This window comes from Phyllopteryx taeniolatus, chromosome 10, assembly GCF_024500385.1.
Source record: "Phyllopteryx taeniolatus isolate TA_2022b chromosome 10, UOR_Ptae_1.2, whole genome shotgun sequence".
In the NCBI taxonomy this organism is placed as follows: Eukaryota; Metazoa; Chordata; class Actinopteri; order Syngnathiformes; family Syngnathidae; genus Phyllopteryx; species Phyllopteryx taeniolatus.
Window position 1 is genome coordinate 29,287,839 of NC_084511.1, and position 20,203 is coordinate 29,308,041.

Here is a 20,203-nt window from a genome sequence, read left to right on the forward strand (position 1 = left end):
AGTATTTTTCAACAGAAAATTGCTGTTTAATTTTGTGTCCATTTGAAGAACGTCCCACTTGTAATATATCTCATGTTCAATTTGTCAATGTTTTCAATTCAAGTGTTTTCACTTTATTCGTTGCACGATGCACAGCAACACATCAACACGTGAGACCACTAACTCCAAACATGCGCTGCCAATGAGTTGCGTGCACGGTGGGCATCGGGGGAATCGAGGATGGGGACGCCCGCTCACAACCGCCTTTGCTCGCAACGCTAACGTGCATAAAGTTGTGCCGTCTTGATCGTGTTTTCGTGTAACTCCGCTTGAAAAACGAAGCATAAAAGTGGACGTGTTGTGATTGTAATCATTCAGACAGAGAGCGGATCAATGTGTGAGACATGTCAGTCACGTGACCTCATCTTTAATTGGTCAGATCTGTGTAAAAGTATGACAATGAATTGCGAAAATTAGGCCAGTGGAATTTTTACTATACATTTGATCAGGATGACTCGATTTTTTTGGGGAAGTTGTGTACATGCATATTTTTTTCATTGGCTTTCACATGGAACTGTCACATATGTGAACACAGTCAGCACACAATACAAGAGTGGCACATCTTCTGGCCTGAGGAGAATGTGGGGGACTTTAGTGCCTTGCTCAAGGGCGCCTCACTAAGTTGCAGCCCCTTTCTCATATCTCAGTGTGTCAATTAGTGCGTTCTGGTCAAAGTTCACGTTGCTGACCACACGACGACGGTGGTCGGAATGTGTCGTGCCACAGCTCCCCCTAGTGGTCAAAAAATATTTTTGGACTTCACTCAACTCTGTTCTATTTTTGAGTACTTTAAAGATAAAGCAGCTGTAACAAAGTGCTGCACGTCAATACGAATCGAACAAAAACACGAGAAAGTTAAAGATAAGTATAAACAATAAAAAAATAAGTTTAAATGGAAAAAAACCAAATAGGACATTCGCATTTGATCAATCCAGAAGATATGCATGAAAATAGTTGATCGTGGTCGTGATGGATCAGAACAACCTCACGGCGGCGCTGTTTTTTTCTTTTTCACATTCACATCGTCATCACAGACCCTCGATCGCCATTGGACGGTTCTTCAATAAGCTGGACGACTTGACAGTGGTGAAAAGCACCTCCGTCAATGCGCTCGTTTTTTTCCTGTCGACTATTATCTGGACTATATTTGCAAAGCCGTGTTTTGGACTCCTTTCGACGCCGAAATTGGAGTGGCCAAAAGGCGCATTCGGACGTCGACTGAGGTGCAGTGAGCGCGCAGGAGAACAATGAGGTCCATTGTCTTCATGCAGCCACGGCAAAGGTGCGTGCTGCTCGTTCTTCTTTTCCTCCTCTCTTCCGTTCATCAAATATCCACCTCCGTGACCCATTATTCCATACCGGAGGAAATGAAAGCGGGATCGGTTGTTGCCAACCTCGCTGCCGATCTGGGATTGGATGTGAAAACGCTGAAGCAGAGGAAGATGCGTCTGGACATTATTGCAAACAAAAAATATCTGGAGGTCAACAAAGACACCGGGGAGCTCTTCATCGTGGAGAAGATTGACAGGGAATATTGTCCCACTAAATCGTCTGCATCTTGCTATTTGAGACTTGAGGTGATTTTAGAAAATCCTGTGCGAATATTTAATATTGAAGTGGAAATATTAGACATGAACGACAACGCCCCTCAATTTCGGAGAGACGCCATTCATTTGGACATTTCCGAATCGACATCAAAAGGAGAGAGATTCTCTCTCAGCAATGCAGTTGATCCGGACGTTGGAAGTAATACAGTGAAAACATATCATCTGAGTGAAAGTGAACATTTTAATATCGAGGTTCAGGGTGGAAGAGATGGGTCAAGGTTTGCCGAATTAATCCTAAAGAAGACATTAGACCGGGAGCAGCAGGCTGTGCACAATTTAATACTGACGGCAGTAGATGGCGGTGCGCCTCCGCGTTCTGGAACTGCCAAAATTATAGTTCGGGTATTAGACACTAACGATAACGCCCCTGTGTTTGACAAGTCTGTCTACAGTGTCAAAATAATGGAAAATTCTCCGATTGGAAGCCTGGTTATTGATCTAAATGCTACCGACTTGGATGAGGGCTCCAATTCGGATTTAACATATTCATACAGTTTATACACAGCTGAGAAAACACAAGAGACTTTTCATTTGAATCCTTCGACGGGTGAGATTACTGTGAAGGGAATGTTGAATTACGAAGACGTTCGGATTTATGATATGGAAGTCATAGCAGCAGACAAAGGAGTCAATCGTTTATCAGGCCAGTGTACAATCAAAATTCAAGTCCAGGACATGAACGACAACCACCCCGAAATATCGATCAAGTCTTTCCAAAGTCCGGTCGGTGAGAATATCGCTGTGGACACGGTGATAGCAGTGGTCAGCGTGAGCGATAAGGACTCGGGCGACAACGGACTGGTGGATCTTCACATTCCACCAGATACGCCTTTCCGACTGAGGGAGTCCTCCGACAACTATTACCAGTTAGTGGTTTCGGAGCCCTTGGACCGCGAGAAGGTTGCGGAATACGACATCACCTTCACGGTGACGGACAGAGGCTCGCCCCCGTTAAGCGACAACGAAACCGTGACCTTACAGCTGCTGGACGTGAACGACAACGTGCCGCGCTTCCCTCAGTCCTTCTATAGCATCCGCGTGCCGGAGAATAACGCTCCCGGCGCCTTGCTCACTTCCCTCAGCGCCTTCGACCCCGACCTCCACGAGAACCAGTACCTGGTTTACTTCATTGTGGAGAAGGAGATCGCCAACACCTCCATGTCCATGCTGTTCTCCATCAACCCGGAGAACGGCAACCTTTACGCGCTCAAGACCTTCGACTACGAGATGGAGAAGGACTTTCTTTTCCACATCGAGGCCAGAGACTCGGGTTCTCCTCCGCTCAGCAGCAACGCGAGCGTCCGCGTGGCGGTGGCCGATCAGAACGACAACGCTCCGGTCATCGTCTCCCCGTGGCGGGCGCACGGCTCGGCGGTGGAGGAGAAGATCCCCAGATCCACGGATAAAGGCTCTCTGGTGGCCAAGGTGATCGCCTTGGATGGGGATTCCGTGCACAACTCTCGCATCACCTACCAGTTCCTGCAGGTGAGCGACGCCTCCTTGTTCAGTCTGGACCAGTACAACGGCGAGATCCGCACCACCAGGATGTTCAGTTACAAAGACTGGCGCCACCAGAGACTGGTGGTGGTCGCCAAGGACAACGGGGAGCCCGCTCTCTCCGCCACGGTCACCATCAAGCTGTCCACGGTGGAAACGGCCGCCAAGGCCTACTCGGACGGCGGCGAGGCGCCTCCGGAATACGACATCTTCTCCGACCTCAACCTGTATTTGCTCATCGGTCTGGGCTCGGTGTCCTTCCTGCTGCTCATCACCATCTCGGTCACCGTCGTGCTCAAGTGTCAGAAGGTCAAGCCCGGCAATATGGCTCCTCCCTGCAGGAACAGCGTGATCAGCGAGCGGAACTCCACCGTGGCGGATTCCACTCTGGTGTCCAACGACGCCTACTGGTACAGTCTGTTTCTCGCCGAGACCAGGAAAGGAAAGCTGGTGGTCAGGCAGCCCGTGCCCAAGGGCTCCAGATACTTCGTGTCCAGTATTCCCAGGAGCGCGGCCGGGTCCGCCACCAGCGACTCCGCCCCCTCCACCTTGCAGGTATGTGTCAATTTTCTCAAAAACTGGCTGTCATTTTTTAAAGTGCAAATGTATTTTAGTTTGCAATTTTATCACAAATGATCTAAAAAAAAAAGATATATAACAGGTATCAGCAGATTATAATAATTTTAATTTAAAATACGGTATGTTAGCATCAATTTCACTTTCACCATTTCACTTATTTCACTTGTTAAGTGTTGGGAAAACAAAGGGAGGCGCTGTTTGACTAAGAGAACAACAGCCCGTGACGCCATGACACTGATGCGTCTCTGTCAGGGCGGACGGGGGGGAAAAAAAAAAAAAAAAAAAAAAACACCGCGCAGTTGTTCACTCTGAGATCGGACCCATCGGAAGAGGAACGAGACAATTACCTTCTAGCAGCTAAGAGGGTGAAATTTAAGGCTATTGGAGTTTGAGACCGTGTGAGCGAAATGACATTATGGGATTCCAAATAATGTGTCTGAGCTGAAGTCATCTGGAACGGCACGCAACAATGGGGTCCGTTTTACTGATGAGTTCTCTGAAGAGGTACGTGCTGCTCTTTGTGCTCCTTGCCTTTGTTCCTCGCGCACCGGCTTCAGTCACCCATTATTCCATCCCTGAAGAAATGAAGGAAGGAACAATAGTTGCCAACATCGCAAACGATCTGAGCTTGGACGTTAAAACACTAAACAAGAGGAAGATGCGGCTGGATATTATTGCAAATAAGAGATATCTGGACGTGAAAACGGAGACTGGTGAGCTGTACATTGTGGAGAAAATTGACAGGGAAATCCTTTGTCCTTCTAAATCATCAGCCTCATGTTATCTTAAACTGGAGGTGATTTTGGAAAATCCTGTGCGAATTTTTAACATCGAGGTGGAAATAATGGACATGAACGACAACGCCCCTCAATTTAGGAGAGACGCCATTCACTTGGATGTATCTGAATCTACTCCGAAAGGAGAGAGATTCTCTCTCAGCAATGCCGTCGATCCCGACGTTGGCAGTAATACAGTAAAAACATATCGTCTGCGGGAAAGTGATACATTTGACATCGAAGTTCTAACAGGGAGAGATGGGTCCAAATTTGCTGAATTAATATTAAAAGACACGTTAGACCGAGAGCAGCAGGCTGTGCATAATTTGGTATTAACGGCAGTAGATGGCGGTAAACCTCCGCGTTCTGGGACTGCCAAAATTATAGTTCAGGTATTAGACAACAACGATAACGCCCCTTTGTTTGACAAGTCTATCTACAGTGTCAAAATAATGGAAAATTCTCCTATTGGAAGCCTTGTTATTGATCTAAATGCTACCGACTTGGATGAGGGCTCCAATTCGGATTTAACATATTCATACAGTTTATACACAGCTGAGAAAACACAAGAGACTTTTCATTTAAATCCTTCGACGGGTGAGATTACTGTGAAGGGAATGTTGAATTACGAAGACTTTCGGATTTATGATATGGAAGTCATAGCAGCAGACAAAGGAGTCAATCGTTTATCAGGCCAGTGTACAATCAAAATTCAAGTCGAGGACATGAACGACAACCACCCCGAAATATCGATCAAGTCTTTCCAAAGTCCGGTCAGTGAGAATATCGCTGTGGACACGGTGATAGCAGTGGTCAGCGTGAGCGATAAGGACTCGGGCGACAACGGACTGGTGGATCTTCACATTCCACCAGATACGCCTTTCCGACTGAGGGAGTCCTCCGACAACTATTACCAGTTAGTGGTTTCGGAGCCCTTGGACCGCGAGAAGGTTGCGGAATACGACATCACCTTCACGGTGACGGACAGAGGCTCGCCCCCGTTAAGCGACAACGAAACCGTGACCTTACAGCTGCTGGACGTGAACGACAACGTGCCGCGCTTCCCTCAGTCCTTCTATAGCATCCGCGTGCCGGAGAATAACGCTCCCGGCGCCTTGCTCACTTCCCTCAGCGCCTTCGACCCCGACCTCCACGAGAACCAGTACCTGGTTTACTTCATTGTGGAGAAGGAGATCGCCAACACTTCCATGTCCATGCTGTTCTCCATCAACCCGGAGAACGGCAACCTTTACGCGCTCAAGACCTTCGACTACGAGATGGAGAAGGACTTTCTTTTCCACATCGAGGCCAGAGACTCGGGTTCTCCTCCGCTCAGCAGCAACGCGAGCGTCCGCGTGGCGGTGGCCGATCAGAACGACAACGCTCCGGTCATCGTTTCTCCGTGGCGGGCGCACGGCTCGGCGGTGGAGGAGAAGATCCCCAGATCCACGGATAAAGGCTCTCTGGTGGCCAAGGTGATCGCCTTGGATGGGGATTCCGTGCACAACTCTCGCATCACCTACCAGTTCCTGCAGGTGAGCGACGCCTCCTTGTTCAGTCTGGACCAGTACAACGGCGAGATCCGCACCACCAGGATGTTCAGTTACAAAGACTGGCGCCACCAGAGACTGGTGGTGGTCGCCAAGGACAACGGGGATCCCGCTCTCTCTGCCACGGTCACCATCAAGCTGTCCACGGTGGAAACGGCCGCCAAGGCCTACTCGGACGGCGGCGAGGCGCCTCCGGAATACGACATCTTCTCCGACCTCAACCTGTATTTGCTCATCGGTCTGGGCTCGGTGTCCTTCCTGCTGCTCATCACCATCTCGGTCACCGTCGTGCTCAAGTGTCAGAAGGTCAAGCCCGGCAATATGGCTCCTCCCTGCAGGAACAGCGTGATCAGCGAGCGGAACTCCACCGTGGCGGATTCCACTCTGGTGTCCAACGACGCCTACTGGTACAGTCTGTTTCTCGCCGAGACCAGGAAAGGAAAGCTGGTGGTCAGGCAGCCCGTGCCCAAGGGCTCCAGATACTTCGTGTCCAGTATTCCCAGGAGCGCGGCCGGGTCCGCCACCAGCGACTCCGCCCCCTCCACCTTGCAGGTATGCCTCAACTGCATACATTTTGTCAGTGGAAGATTTAGTTGAAATGTTAAATGGTTTACTTGTCTAGAGTCTCACCATGGTAGTTTCATAAACTGGCACTTAAAATTCCTTCTCCTTTCAATGCTACGTATATTTGATCATTGACCTCCACATGAAACTCGTCAAATATGTGAACGCAGCAAACATACAGTTTGAGTGACACCCCAAAGTGATGTGTTACCTTCTCTGTTCTGAGGAGACCGTGAGGTCCATTCGTGCCTTGTTCAAGGGCACCTCTCTTGAGTTTTAGCCACTTACTCATATTTCTACAGTGGATAAAAGGTCTACACACCCCGGTTCAAATGTCAGGTTTTTGTCATTTTGAAAATATGAGACTCAGATGGACGGAAACAGTAATTACCAAACATTTTACACCATTAGTATGATATTTAACCTTTACAACTCAGTCAAAAAATGAATTATATTTGAGTGGGGAAGTAAAAATAAACACCTGAGATAATGTAGTTGCACAAGTGTTCACACCCACATAATACAGTCCCGTTCAAAAGCATTGGAACGGCAAAGTCCATTCCTTTGTTTTTGTTGTATTCTGAAGACATTTGGGTTTCAGATGAAAAGATGATCATGAGACAAAAGTTCAGAATTCCAGCCTTCATTTCATCATATTTACATCTCGATGTGTTGAACAACTCAGGACAGAGCACCTTTTGTTTGAAGCCACCCACTTTTCAAGTGAGCAAAAGCATTGGAACAGACATGATTCAATGAACTTCAAGTGAATAACATTCACTATTTGGTGGCGTAACCCTTACTTGCAATAACTGCATCAAGCCTGCCACCCATTGACTTCACCAGGCTGTCTGTCGCATTCTTCATTTGAAATGCTTTTCCAGGCCTTTTCTGCGGCCTCTTTCGGTTCTTGTTTGGTTCTGTAGGTTTCTCCCTTCAGCCTTCTGTTCAGTAGGTAAAATGCATGCTCTTTTGGGTTAAAGTCTGGTGATTGACTTGGCCAGTCAAAGACGTTCCACTTTTTCCCTCTGATAAAGTCCTTTGTTGTGTTGGCAGTGTGTTTTGGGTCATTGTCTTGTTGCATGAAGAAGCTTCTCCCGATTAGTTTGGATGCATTTTTCTGTAAATTGCCAGACAAAATGGTTTTGTAGGCTTCAGAATTCATTCTGCTGCTCCCATCACATCATCATCATCGTTACATCATAAATAAAGACTAGTGAGCCCGTTCCATAAGCAGCCATGCAAGCCCAAGCCATGACATGACCTCCACCGTGCTTCACAGATGAGCTTCTGGTTGGTTAGCATCTTGTGGTACGCCCTGTATGTTTCTTCTCCCCAAGTCTTCTTGTAACAGTGGATCGTGATACCTTCACCCCTGCCCCGTGGATGTTGGCAGTGATGTCACTGACGGTTGTCTTTGGGTGTTTCTTCACAGCTCTCACAATGCTTCTGTCATCAACTGCTGTCGATACCCTTGGTCGACCTGTTCGATGTCAGTTGCTCAGTACACCAGTAGTTTCTTTCTTTTTCAGGACATTCCAAATTGTTGCATTGGTTATGTCCAATGTTTGTTCAGTAGCTCTGATCGATTTTTCCTCTTCTCTCAGCTTCAAAAGTATTTGCTTTTCTCTCATAGACAGCTCTGTGGTCTTCATGTTTTCTGAACAGCAAATGCAGTTTTCACAGGTGAAACCCAAAGCCAAAAACGAGCCCTACCTAATGGTTAAGCAATCAATCAAAAAGGCAACACCTGAGCAACTAGAAACACCCATAGGTCACATGCTTCAATACTTTTGCTCACTTGAAAAGTGGGTGGCTTCAAACAAAAGATGCTCTGTCCTGAGTTTTTTTAACATCTCGATGTAAATACCACGAAATAAAAGCTGGAATTCTGAACATTTCACATATTCATCTTTTGATCTGAAGCCCAAATGTCTTCAGTATACAAGAACAACAAAGGAATTGACCTTGGCGTTTCAATACTTTTGGAGGGGACTGTAACTGGTAATGTTGCTGTGTTCAGAATTAACCAATCAGGTTCCAACTCGTGTTAAATGGGAGTCGGCGCACACCGGCAACCATTGAAAGTGCATCTGCCTAATCCCAAACAAAGTTCAGCTGTTCTCATATTTTGGTCACAACCTTGACGGAAAACGTTTCGAAAGACACAAAAATGTGGCATTTGAGCAGGGGTGTGTAGACTTTTTATAGCCACCGTCATTCTTTTTCGTAGTGCGTTAGGTAAACATCGACTGAATGCGAGGTCAGGGTTGACTCTCTATTGTCCCTCAAAGAAAGTTTCAAGGATAGTCCACGTTTTTAAAAACGAAACTGCTGTTTCATTTGCTTACGTCCGTTTGAACAATAGCTCAATTGTAATGTGAATATCTCCTGTTCAATTTGCCAACGTTTGGAATGCGAGTCATTGCACTTTATTTGCCGCATGACACACAGCAACATCTCAATCTCACAAGTCAGTCCCACACATGCGCTGCAAATGAGGCTGGAGAAGCCCGCTCACCATCATCTCAGGAACAGGCACTGACAGGAACATGCAGTTGGAGTGACGCTGTTGATCACGTTTCACGTGTCTCGAATTACACATCAAACATAAAGCATACAAGTGGACATGTGCTATGATTTGAAACATTCCGAAACGGAGCAGACTGATTTGTGAGACGCCAATAGTTGTCTTCATGTCTACTTGATGTCTCTGTAAAATGACCACGCAGAGCGAAACTGATTTCCCTGTTTCGTCAGTGAACTTCAAATATTGTGAGGATTACAGTGGAATGTTTGCTTAAAATATTGTAAGGATTACTTGGTTTGTTGTGGAGCTTCACCATGTTGACTTAGTAACATGGCATTTCTTTTTTTTATTATTATTTTTTTTTTTCTCCTTTTCAAAGTTGTGGACCTACTTGCTCACACGGCGGAAGCACACGACGACTGTGGCTGGAGTGTGTCGTGCCACAGCTGCCCCTAGTGGTCAAAATATATATTCGGACTTTGCGCAACTCGACCGCAGTTTTTACTGATAGAGCACTTTAAAAACAAAGCAGCTGAAACAAAGCGCTGCACGTCAATACGAATCGAACAAAAAGCACGAGACAATTAAAAATAACAAGTACAAACAATCCAAAATGAAGTTAGAAAGGAAACAAATAGGGCATTCTCATTTAATCAAATTATACAGAAGATATGCATGAAAATAGTTGATCGTGGTCGTGATGTATCACAACAACGTCACGGCGGCGCTGTTTTTTCTTTTTCACATTCACATCGTCATCACAGACCCTCGATCGCCATTGGACGGTTCTTCAATAAGCTGGACGACTTGACAGTGGTGAAAAGCACCTCCGTCAATGCGCTCGGTTTTTTCCTGTCGACTATTATCTGGACTACATTTGCAAAGCCGTGTTTTGGACTGCTTTCGACGCCGAAATTGGAGTGGCCAAAAGGCGCATTCGGACGTCGACTGAGTTGCAGTGAGCGCGCAGGAGAACAATGAGGTCCATTGTCTTCACGCAGCCACGGCAAAGGTGCGTGCTGCTCGTTCTTCTTTTCCTCCTCTCTTCCGTTCATCAAATAGCCACCTCCGTGACCCATTATTCCATACCGGAGGAAATGAAAGAGGGATCGGTTGTTGCCAACCTCGCTGCCGATCTGGGATTGGATGTGAAAACGCTGAAGCAGAGGAAGATGCGTCTCGACATTATTTCAAACAAAAAATATCTGGAGGTCAACAAAGACAGCGGGGAGCTCTTCATCGTGGAGAAGATTGACAGGGAACACATATGCACGACAAAGTCGTCAGCCTCATGTTATCTGAGACTTGAAGTGATTCTGGAAAACCCGTTAAGAATTTTTAACATCGAAGTTGAAATCATGGACATGAACGACAACGCCCCTCAATTCCGGAGAGACGCCATTCATTTGGACATTTCCGAATCGACATCAAAAGGCGAGAGATTCTCTCTCAGCAATGCAGTTGATCCGGACGTTGGAAGTAATACAGTGAAAACATATCATCTGAGTGAAAGTGAGCATTTTAATATCGAGGTTCAGACGGGGAGGGAAGGAACAAAACTCGCAGATTTGATATTAAAGAAGACATTAGACCGGGAGCAGCAGGCTGTGCACAATTTAATACTGACGGCAGTAGATGGCGGTGCGCCCCCGCGTTCTGGCACAGCGAGTATTATTGTTCATGTTTTAGACAACAACGATAACGCCCCTTTGTTTGACAAGTCTGTCTACAGTGTCAAAATAATGGAAAATTCTCCTATTGGAAGCCTGGTTATTGATCTAAATGCTACCGACTTGGATGAGGGCTCCAATTCGGATTTAACATATTCATACAGTTTATACACACCTGAGAAAACACAAGAGACTTTTCATTTAAATCCTTCGACGGGTGAGATTACTGTGAAGGGAATGTTGAATTACGAAGACTTTCGGATTTATGATATGGAAGTCATAGCAGCAGACAAAGGAGTCAATCGTTTATCAGGCCAGTGTACAATCAAAATTCAAGTCCAGGACATGAACGACAACCACCCCGAAATATCGATCAAGTCTTTCCAAAGTCCGGTCGGTGAGAATATCGCTGTGGACACGGTGATAGCAGTGGTCAGCGTGAGCGATAAGGACTCGGGCGACAACGGACTGGTGGATCTTCACATTCCACCAGATACGCCTTTCCGACTGAGGGAGTCCTCCGACAACTATTACCAGTTAGTGGTTTCGGAGCCCTTGGACCGCGAGAAGGTTGCGGAATACGACATCACCTTCACGGTGACGGACAGAGGCTCGCCCCCGTTAAGCGACAACGAAACCGTGACCTTACAGCTGCTGGACGTGAACGACAACGTGCCGCGCTTCCCTCAGTCCTTCTATAGCATCCGCGTGCCGGAGAATAACGCTCCCGGCGCGTTGCTCACTTCCCTCAGCGCCTTCGACCCCGACCTCCACGAGAACCAGTACCTGGTTTACTTCATTGTGGAGAAGGAGATCGCCAACACCTCCATGTCCATGCTGTTCTCCATCAACCCGGAGAACGGCAACCTTTACGCGCTCAAGACCTTCGACTACGAGATGGAGAAGGACTTTCTTTTCCACATCGAGGCCAGAGACTCGGGTTCTCCTCCGCTCAGCAGCAACGCGAGCGTCCGCGTGGCGGTGGCCGATCAGAACGACAACGCTCCGGTCATCGTTTCTCCGTGGCGGGCGCACGGCTCGGCGGTGGAGGAGAAGATCCCCAGATCCACGGATAAAGGCTCTCTGGTGGCCAAGGTGATCGCCTTGGATGGGGATTCCGTGCACAACTCTCGCATCACCTACCAGTTCCTGCAGGTGAGCGACGCCTCCTTGTTCAGTCTGGACCAGTACAACGGCGAGATCCGCACCACCAGGATGTTCAGTTACAAAGACTGGCGCCACCAGAGACTGGTGGTGGTCGCCAAGGACAACGGGGAGCCCGCTCTCTCCGCCACGGTCACCATCAAGCTGTCCACGGTGGAAACGGCCGCCAAGGCCTACTCGGACGGCGGCGAGGCGCCTCCGGAATACGACATCTTCTCCGACCTCAACCTGTATTTGCTCATCGGTCTGGGCTCGGTGTCCTTCCTGCTGCTCATCACCATCTCGGTCACCGTCGTGCTCAAGTGTCAGAAGGTCAAGCCCGGCAATATGGCTCCTCCCTGCAGGAACAGCGTGATCAGCGAGAGGAACTCCACCGTGGCGGATTCCACTCTGGTGTCCAACGACGCCTACTGGTACAGTCTGTTTCTAGCCGAGACCAGGAAAGGAAAGCTGGTGGTCAGGCAGCCCGTGCCCAAGGGCTCCAGATACTTCGTGTCCAGTATTCCCAGGAGCGCGGCCGGGTCCGCCACCAGCGACTCCGCCCCCTCCACCTTGCAGGTATGCCTCAACTGCATACATTTTGTCAGTGGAAGATTTAGTTGAAATGTTAAATGGTTGACTTGTCTAGAGCTTCACCATGGTAGTTTCATAACGTGGCACTTAAAATTCCTTCTCCTTTCAATGCGACGTACATTTGATCATTGACCTCCACACGAAACTCGTCAAATATGTGAACGCAGCAAACATACAGTTTGAGTGACACCCCAAAGTGATGCGTTACCTTCTCTGTTCTGAGAAGACCATGAGGTCCATTCGCGCCTTGCTCAAGGGCACCTCACTGAGTTTTAGCCATTCACTCATGTCTTTACGGTGGATATAAAAAGTCGATACACCCCTGTTCTCATGTCAGGTTTTTGTGATTTATTCAATATGAGACCAAGACAGATACACTTTATTGCCAAAGGTATTCGCTCACCTGCCATATATGAATTTAAGTGACATCCCATTCTTAATCCATAGGTTTTCATTTGACATCAGTCCACCCTCTGCAGTTATAGCATCTTAAACTCTTCCTGAAAAGCTTTCCACAAGGTTTTGGAGTGTGGTTTTGGGTATTTATGACAATTTTTCCAGCCGCGCATTTGTGAGTTTACACACTGATGTTGGACAAGAAGGCTTGGCTCTCAGTCTTCACTGTAATTCATCCAAAAGTGTTCTATCGGGTTGAGGTCAGGATTGTGCAGGCCAGTCAAGTTCATCTTCATCAAACTCTCTCATCCGGGTCTTTATGAACCTCGATTTGTCCACTGATGCACAGTCGTGTTGGAACAGCAAGGGGCCGTCTCCAAAGTGGTGCCACAAAGTTGGAAATGTCCAAAATATTAACTCCTGAGTTCCAGTGAAAGGAACTGTGAATGCTTCCGCATACTGAGAGGCTTTGGATAGTCAAATAGTTTGGGGATTATCCCTTCCTGTTCCAACACGTCTGTGCACCAGTGCCCAAAGCAAGGTCCATCAAGACACGGATGAGATATTTTGGGATGGATAAACTTGACTGGCCTGTACAGAACCCTGACCTCAACCTCATAGAACACCTTTGGGTTGATTTCGAGTGGACAGTGAGCCAGGCCTTCTCGTCAAACATCAGTGTGCGACCTCCCAAATATGCTCCTAGAAGAAGGGGCAAAAATTCCCATAAACTCATTCCTAAACATTCACTTAAAATCAAATCAATCAGTTGAGGAAGGTGAGCGAATACTTTTGTCAATATAGTGTAATTTCAAAACGTCTTCTCCCACAAAAGTTTTTTTTTACCGATACAACACGGTTGAAATTTTGCTTATATTTTTTAGTGGGGAAATGAAAATAACTGCGATAATGTGGTTGCACAAGTGTGCACACCCTCGTATAACTGGGGAAGTTACTGCGTTATTAAGTAACCAATCAGGTTCCAACTCATTAAATGGGAGTCAACACACTCATGCCACCGTTGAAAGTGTCTCTCCTTAATTTCAAATAAAGTTCATCTGTTTTTAGAATCCAGGTCACAATAGTGATGGAAAACATTTTGAAAGACACAAAAAAGGGACATTGGAACAGGGGTGTGTAGACTTTTTATAGCCACTGTCATTCTTTTTCGTAATTTGTTAGGTAAACATCGACTGAATGTGAGGTCAGGGTCGAGTCCCACGCCGTTGTTGCTTGTGTCATGCTGCACATCATGAATACTTTGCTTCTGGGCGGCTCTCATGTCTCGGAATTGCAACCTTCCTTCTCCCTTCGCTCTTCGACGCGTCGACCGCGACCCCGAAATTGTTCTCACCCCGACATATTAAGGAACATCGAGGAGCAAGGATCAAGCATGGAGGAGGTTGCACGGGAGCGCAATAATCGAGGACTTTCTGTTGCCTTTTGCGGAAGTCTTTCAGTTTCACGACAGCGACGTATAAAATGAACTGGAGCGCGACTTCACAAATTCAAAGGTTCAGCCCTCATTTTTGTCATTTATTATTTTATTCTCTAATGTCACCAAAAGAACGTTTTGATGATAGGACACCCTTTTTTTTTTTTGTATTGCGCGTAAAAAGTATTTTTCAACAGAAAATTGCTGTTTAATTTTGTGTCCATTTGAAGAACGTCCCACTTGTAATATATCTCATGTTCAATTTGTCAATGTTTTCAATTCAAGTGTTTTCACTTTATTCGTTGCACGATGCACAGCAACACATCAACACGTGAGACCACTAACTCCAAACATGCGCTGCCAATGAGTTGCGTGCACGGTGGGCATCGGGGGAATCGAGGATGGGGACGCCCGCTCACAACCGCCTTTGCTCGCAACGCTAACGTGCATAAAGTTGTGCCGTCTTGATCGTGTTTTCGTGTAACTCCGCTTGAAAAACGAAGCATAAAAGTGGACGTGTTGTGATTGTAATCATTCAGACAGAGAGCGGATCAATATGTGAGACATGTCAGTCACGTGACCTCATCTTTAATTGGTCAGATCTGTGTAAAAGTATGACAATGAATTGCGAAAATTAGGCCAGTGGAATTTTTACTATACATTTGATCAGGATGACTCGATTTTTTTGGGGAAGTTGTGTACATGCATATTTTTTTCATTGGCTTTCACATGGAACTGTCACATATGTGAACACAGTCAGCACACAATACAAGAGTGGCACATCTTCTGGCCTGAGGAGAATGTGGGGGACTTTAGTGCCTTGCTCAAGGGCGCCTCACTAAGTTGCAGCCCCTTTCTCATATCTCAGTGTGTCAATTAGTGCGTTCTGGTCAAAGTTCACATTGCTGACCACACGACGACGGTGGTCGGAATGTGTCGTGCCACAGCTCCCCCTAGTGGTCAAAAAATATTTTTGGACTTCACTCAACTCTGTTCTATTTTTGAGTACTTTAAAGATAAAGCAGCTGTAACAAAGTGCTGCACGTCAATACGAATCGAACAAAAACACGAGAAAGTTAAAGATAAGTATAAACAATAAAAAAATAAGTTTAAATGGAAAAAAACCAAATAGGACATTCGCATTTGATCAATCCAGAAGATATGCATGAAAATAGTTGATCGTGGTCGTGATGGATCAGAACAACCTCACGGCGGCGCTGTTTTTTTCTTTTTCACATTCACATCGTCATCACAGACCCTCGATCGCCATTGGACGGTTCTTCAATAAGCTGGACGACTTGACAGTGGTGAAAAGCACCTCCGTCAATGCGCTCGTTTTTTTCCTGTCGACTATTATCTGGACTATATTTGCAAAGCCGTGTTTTGGACTCCTTTCGACGCCGAAATTGGAGTGGCCAAAAGGCGCATTCGGACGTCGACTGAGGTGCAGTGAGCGCGCAGGAGAACAATGAGGTCCATTGTCTTCACGCAGCCACGGCAAAGGTGCGTGCTGCTCGTTCTTCTTTTCCTCCTCTCTTCCGTTCATCAAATAGCCACCTCCGTGACCCATTATTCCATACCGGAGGAAATGAAAGCGGGATCGGTTGTTGCCAACCTCGCTGCCGATCTGGGATTGGATGTGAAAACGCTGAAGCAGAGGAAGATGCGTCTGGACATTATTGCAAACAAAAAATATCTGGAGGTCAACAAAGACACCGGGGAGCTCTTCATCGTGGAGAAGATTGACAGGGAAATATTGTCCAACTAAAGTCGACTGCTTCTTGCTATTTGAGACTAGAAGTGATTCTAGAAAACCCTGTTAGAATATTTAACATCGAAGTTGAAATCATGGACATGAATGACAACGCCCCGCAGTTCAGACGAGACGCCATTCATTTGGACATTTCCGAATCGACATCAAAAGGAGAGAGATTCTCTTTAAGCAACGCAGTTGATCCGGACGTTGGAAGTAATACAGTGAAAACATATCATCTGAGTGAAAGTGAGCATTTTAATATCGAGGTTCAGACGGGGAGGGAAGGGGACAAGGTTGCAGAATTAATCCTAAAGAAGACATTAGACCGGGAGCAGCAGCCTGTGCACAATTTAATACTAACGGCAGTAGATGGCGGTGCACCTCCGCGTTCTGGGACTGCCAAAATTATAGTTCGGGTATTAGACACTAACGATAACGCCCCTGTGTTTGACAAGTCTGTCTACAGTGTCAAAATAATGGAAAATTCTCCTATTGGAAGCCTGGTTATTGATCTAAATGCTACCGACTTGGATGAGGGCTCCAATTCGGATTTAACATATTCATACAGTTTATACACACCTGAGAAAACACAAGAGACTTTTCATTTAAATCCTTCGACGGGTGAGATTACTGTGAAGGGAATGTTGAATTACGAAGACTTTCGGATTTATGATATGGAAGTCATAGCAGCAGACAAAGGAGTCAATCGTTTATCAGGCCAGTGTACAATCAAAATTCAAGTCGAGGACATGAACGACAACCACCCCGAAATATCGATCAAGTCTTTCCAAAGTCCGGTCGGTGAGAACATCGCTGTGGACACGGTGATAGCAGTGGTCAGCGTGAGCGATAAGGACTCGGGCGACAACGGACTGGTGGATCTTCACATTCCACCAGATACGCCTTTCCGACTGAGGGAGTCCTCCGACAACTATTACCAGTTAGTGGTTTCGGAGCCCTTGGACCGCGAGAAGGTTGCGGAATACGACATCACCTTCACGGTGACGGACAGAGGCTCGCCCCCGTTAAGCGACAACGAAACCGTGACCTTACAGCTGCTGGACGTGAACGACAACGTGCCGCGCTTCCCTCAGTCCTTCTATAGCATCCGCGTGCCGGAGAATAACGCTCCCGGCGCCTTGCTCACTTCCCTCAGCGCCTTCGACCCCGACCTCCACGAGAACCAGTACCTGGTTTACTTCATTGTGGAGAAGGAGATCGCCAACACCTCCATGTCCATGCTGTTCTCCATCAACCCGGAGAACGGCAACCTTTACGCGCTCAAGACCTTCGACTACGAGATGGAGAAGGACTTTCTTTTCCACATCGAGGCCAGAGACTCGGGTTCTCCTCCGCTCAGCAGCAACGCGAGCGTCCGCGTGGCGGTGGCCGATCAGAACGACAACGCTCCGGTCATCGTCTCCCCGTGGCGGGCGCACGGCTCGGCGGTGGAGGAGAAGATCCCCAGATCCACGGATAAAGGGCTCTCTGGTGGCCAAGGTGATCGCCTTGGATGGGGATTCCGTGCACAACTCTCGCATCACCTACCAGTTCCTGCAGGTGAGCGACGCCTCCTTGTTCAGTCTGGACCAGTACAACGGCGAGATCCGCACCACCAGGATGTTCAGTTACAAAGACTGGCGCCACCAGAGACTGGTGGTGGTCGCCAAGGACAACGGGGAGCCCGCTCTCTCCGCCACGGTCACCATCAAGCTGTCCACGGTGGAAACGGCCGCCAAGGCCTACTCGGACGGCGGCGAGGCGCCTCCGGAATACGACATCTTCTCCGACCTCAACCTGTATTTGCTCATCGGTCTGGGCTCGGTGTCCTTCCTGCTGCTCATCACCATCTCGGTCACCGTCGTGCTCAAGTGTCAGAAGGTCAAGCCCGGCAATATGGCTCCTCCCTGCAGGAACAGCGTGATCAGCGAGAGGAACTCCACCGTGGCGGATTCCACGCTGGTGTCCAACGACGCCTACTGGTACAGTCTGTTTCTCGCCGAGACCAGGAAAGGAAAGCTGGTGGTCAGGCAGCCCGTGCCCAAGGGCTCCAGATACTTCGTGTCCAGTATTCCCAGGAGCGCGGCCGGGTCCGCCACCAGCGACTCCGCCCCCTCCACCTTGCAGGTATGACAACAATCTCTGTCAACATCTGCCACTTTCTGATCACCTCAGTGAAGTTCAGCCACTTGTGACAAAAGCAGCGCCATCTTGCTATAATTCAAGAGATTTTTAAATTGTCATGCAATTTCATCTTGAACTACAGTATATAGCATATCCATCAATTAAAAACAATAATCCAACCCTTATATGTTGGAAGGGAACTAAACAATATATAAATATAAAATAGACTTTTTGACTCTATCGACATGTTGAATTAAGGTTTGACCAATCTTAAAATAATCCGCAGTGCGTTTGCAACTTTATTTGCACCAATGCACCCATTTGACATGAGAAAGATCTCATGTCACACCACCAAGCAAGAACGTCTCAAAACGTGTGAATTGTCAGATAATGACGATCTCGTCTAAATTTACTTACAAATGTTACTTTCTCTGGATGAAATCTGGGCCTGTTTATCTGAACACAAAGTTTACAGTAAACACTCGCTGGAAGCTGCGACGTACTCTTTTTTTTTTTTAATGAATGTCAACAGCGCGATACACAGGTTTATTGTACCTTCTGCCATGGAAAAACAAAAAACTGTCACTATATGTCACTGGCATAGATGGATGAAACGAAGATATTTTGTAACGTTCAGACAAATGAAGCGGTGCTGGATTTTTTTCCCACGGCGCCCGCCTCTGCGCTAACCGCACGCGAGCGTGCCACGGAACCCAGACGGGTTCGGAATCACACTTCTGCAATGGAAACGGCAGAAACACTCATTGTTGTATGAAAGTTCTAGAACGTGACGCAAACGACGAAACAGGACTCGTACATATTGTTTGCATCGTCATATAATTGCATGTTTGCATTGTTGCAGGTCAAAACAAACAAAAACAAAAAGAAACAAAATCCCAATAAGGAAGTTGAATATTATGTGGTTGTGGCACACTGAGCTCCTTTGTCACTCACACAAAACAGAGCTTTACAGATGTTTTGGAAAGGACAAATAGTTCGGAATATCTCATTCTGCACTTGACATATTCTAGATTGATATGAGATATTCATAAGATTAGCCTCGATACAAGTAGATGGATGGTTTCATGGCTTGAATTTGGCTGATGCCGACAACAAGTTGAAACGGAAACTCGTCCTCTTTTGATCGCACTGTGTGGCCTTTCGTATGACTGAAGCGTATCTTCCGATGCAAACACAAGCACGATTGAGGTCGCACACGGGAACGCTTGATGTTTTACACACCGTTACACGCTTGTTTATTCAAGTTTATAGCGCGTCTCAGTGTTGGGATATCATTGAAATATTAGCACACAAGTGGAATGGCCTTTAAGCTGTCCTTCAGATTTGACTTCATGAAAATGGATGGATGGATGGATGGATGGAGGGATGGATGGATGGATGGCTGATTGGATGGATGGATGATTGGATGGATGAATGGACAGACGGATGGATGGATGGACGGATTGATGGATGGTTGGATGGATGATTGGATGGATGATTGGATGGATGGATGGACGGATGGGTGGATGATTGGATGGATGATTGGATGGATGGGTGGATGATTGGATGGATAGATGATTGGATGGATGGACAGATGGGTCAATGATTGGATGCTTGGATGGATGGATGATTGGATGGATGAATGGACAGACAGATGGATGGATGATGGACGGATTGATGGATCATTGGATGGATGATTGGATGGATGGATGATTGGATGATTGGATGGATGGATTATTGGATGGATGGATGAATGGACAGACCGATGGATGGATGGATGGATGGACGGATTGATGGATGATTGGATGGATGATTGGATGATTGGATGGATGGATGGATGGATGGAGGGATGGATGGATGGATGGCTGATTGGATGATTGGATGATTGGATGGATGGGATGGATGGATGATTGGATGGATGGACAGATGGGTCAATGATTGGA

General features: G+C 47.0%; 3 protein-coding genes and 1 pseudogene across 3 annotated transcripts; all 4 read left to right on the top strand.

The window, feature by feature from the left end:
* The first annotated feature begins 749 nt into the window (after window positions 1–749).
* Window positions 750–3,794, top strand: LOC133485086 (protocadherin alpha-C2-like). Its single transcript, XM_061788435.1, has one exon. It carries the CDS (start codon window positions 1,287–1,289, stop codon window positions 3,777–3,779), a length of 2,493 nt encoding a protein of 830 aa, XP_061644419.1. The 5' UTR covers window positions 750–1,286; the 3' UTR covers window positions 3,780–3,794.
* Window positions 3,795–3,816: 22 nt separating this feature from the next.
* LOC133485087 (protocadherin alpha-C2-like) lies at window positions 3,817–6,688 on the top strand. Its single transcript, XM_061788436.1, has one exon. It carries the CDS (start codon window positions 4,192–4,194, stop codon window positions 6,643–6,645), a length of 2,454 nt encoding a protein of 817 aa, XP_061644420.1. The 5' UTR covers window positions 3,817–4,191; the 3' UTR covers window positions 6,646–6,688.
* Window positions 6,689–9,913: 3,225 nt separating this feature from the next.
* Window positions 9,914–13,538, top strand: LOC133485184 (protocadherin alpha-C2-like). The gene has a single exon (XM_061788598.1). It carries the CDS (start codon window positions 10,120–10,122, stop codon window positions 12,577–12,579), a length of 2,460 nt encoding a protein of 819 aa, XP_061644582.1. The 5' UTR covers window positions 9,914–10,119; the 3' UTR covers window positions 12,580–13,538.
* A 104-nt stretch (window positions 13,539–13,642) lies between these two features.
* LOC133484934 (protocadherin alpha-C2-like) lies at window positions 13,643–18,736 on the top strand (annotated as a pseudogene).
* Window positions 18,737–20,203: the final 1,467 nt, after the last annotated feature.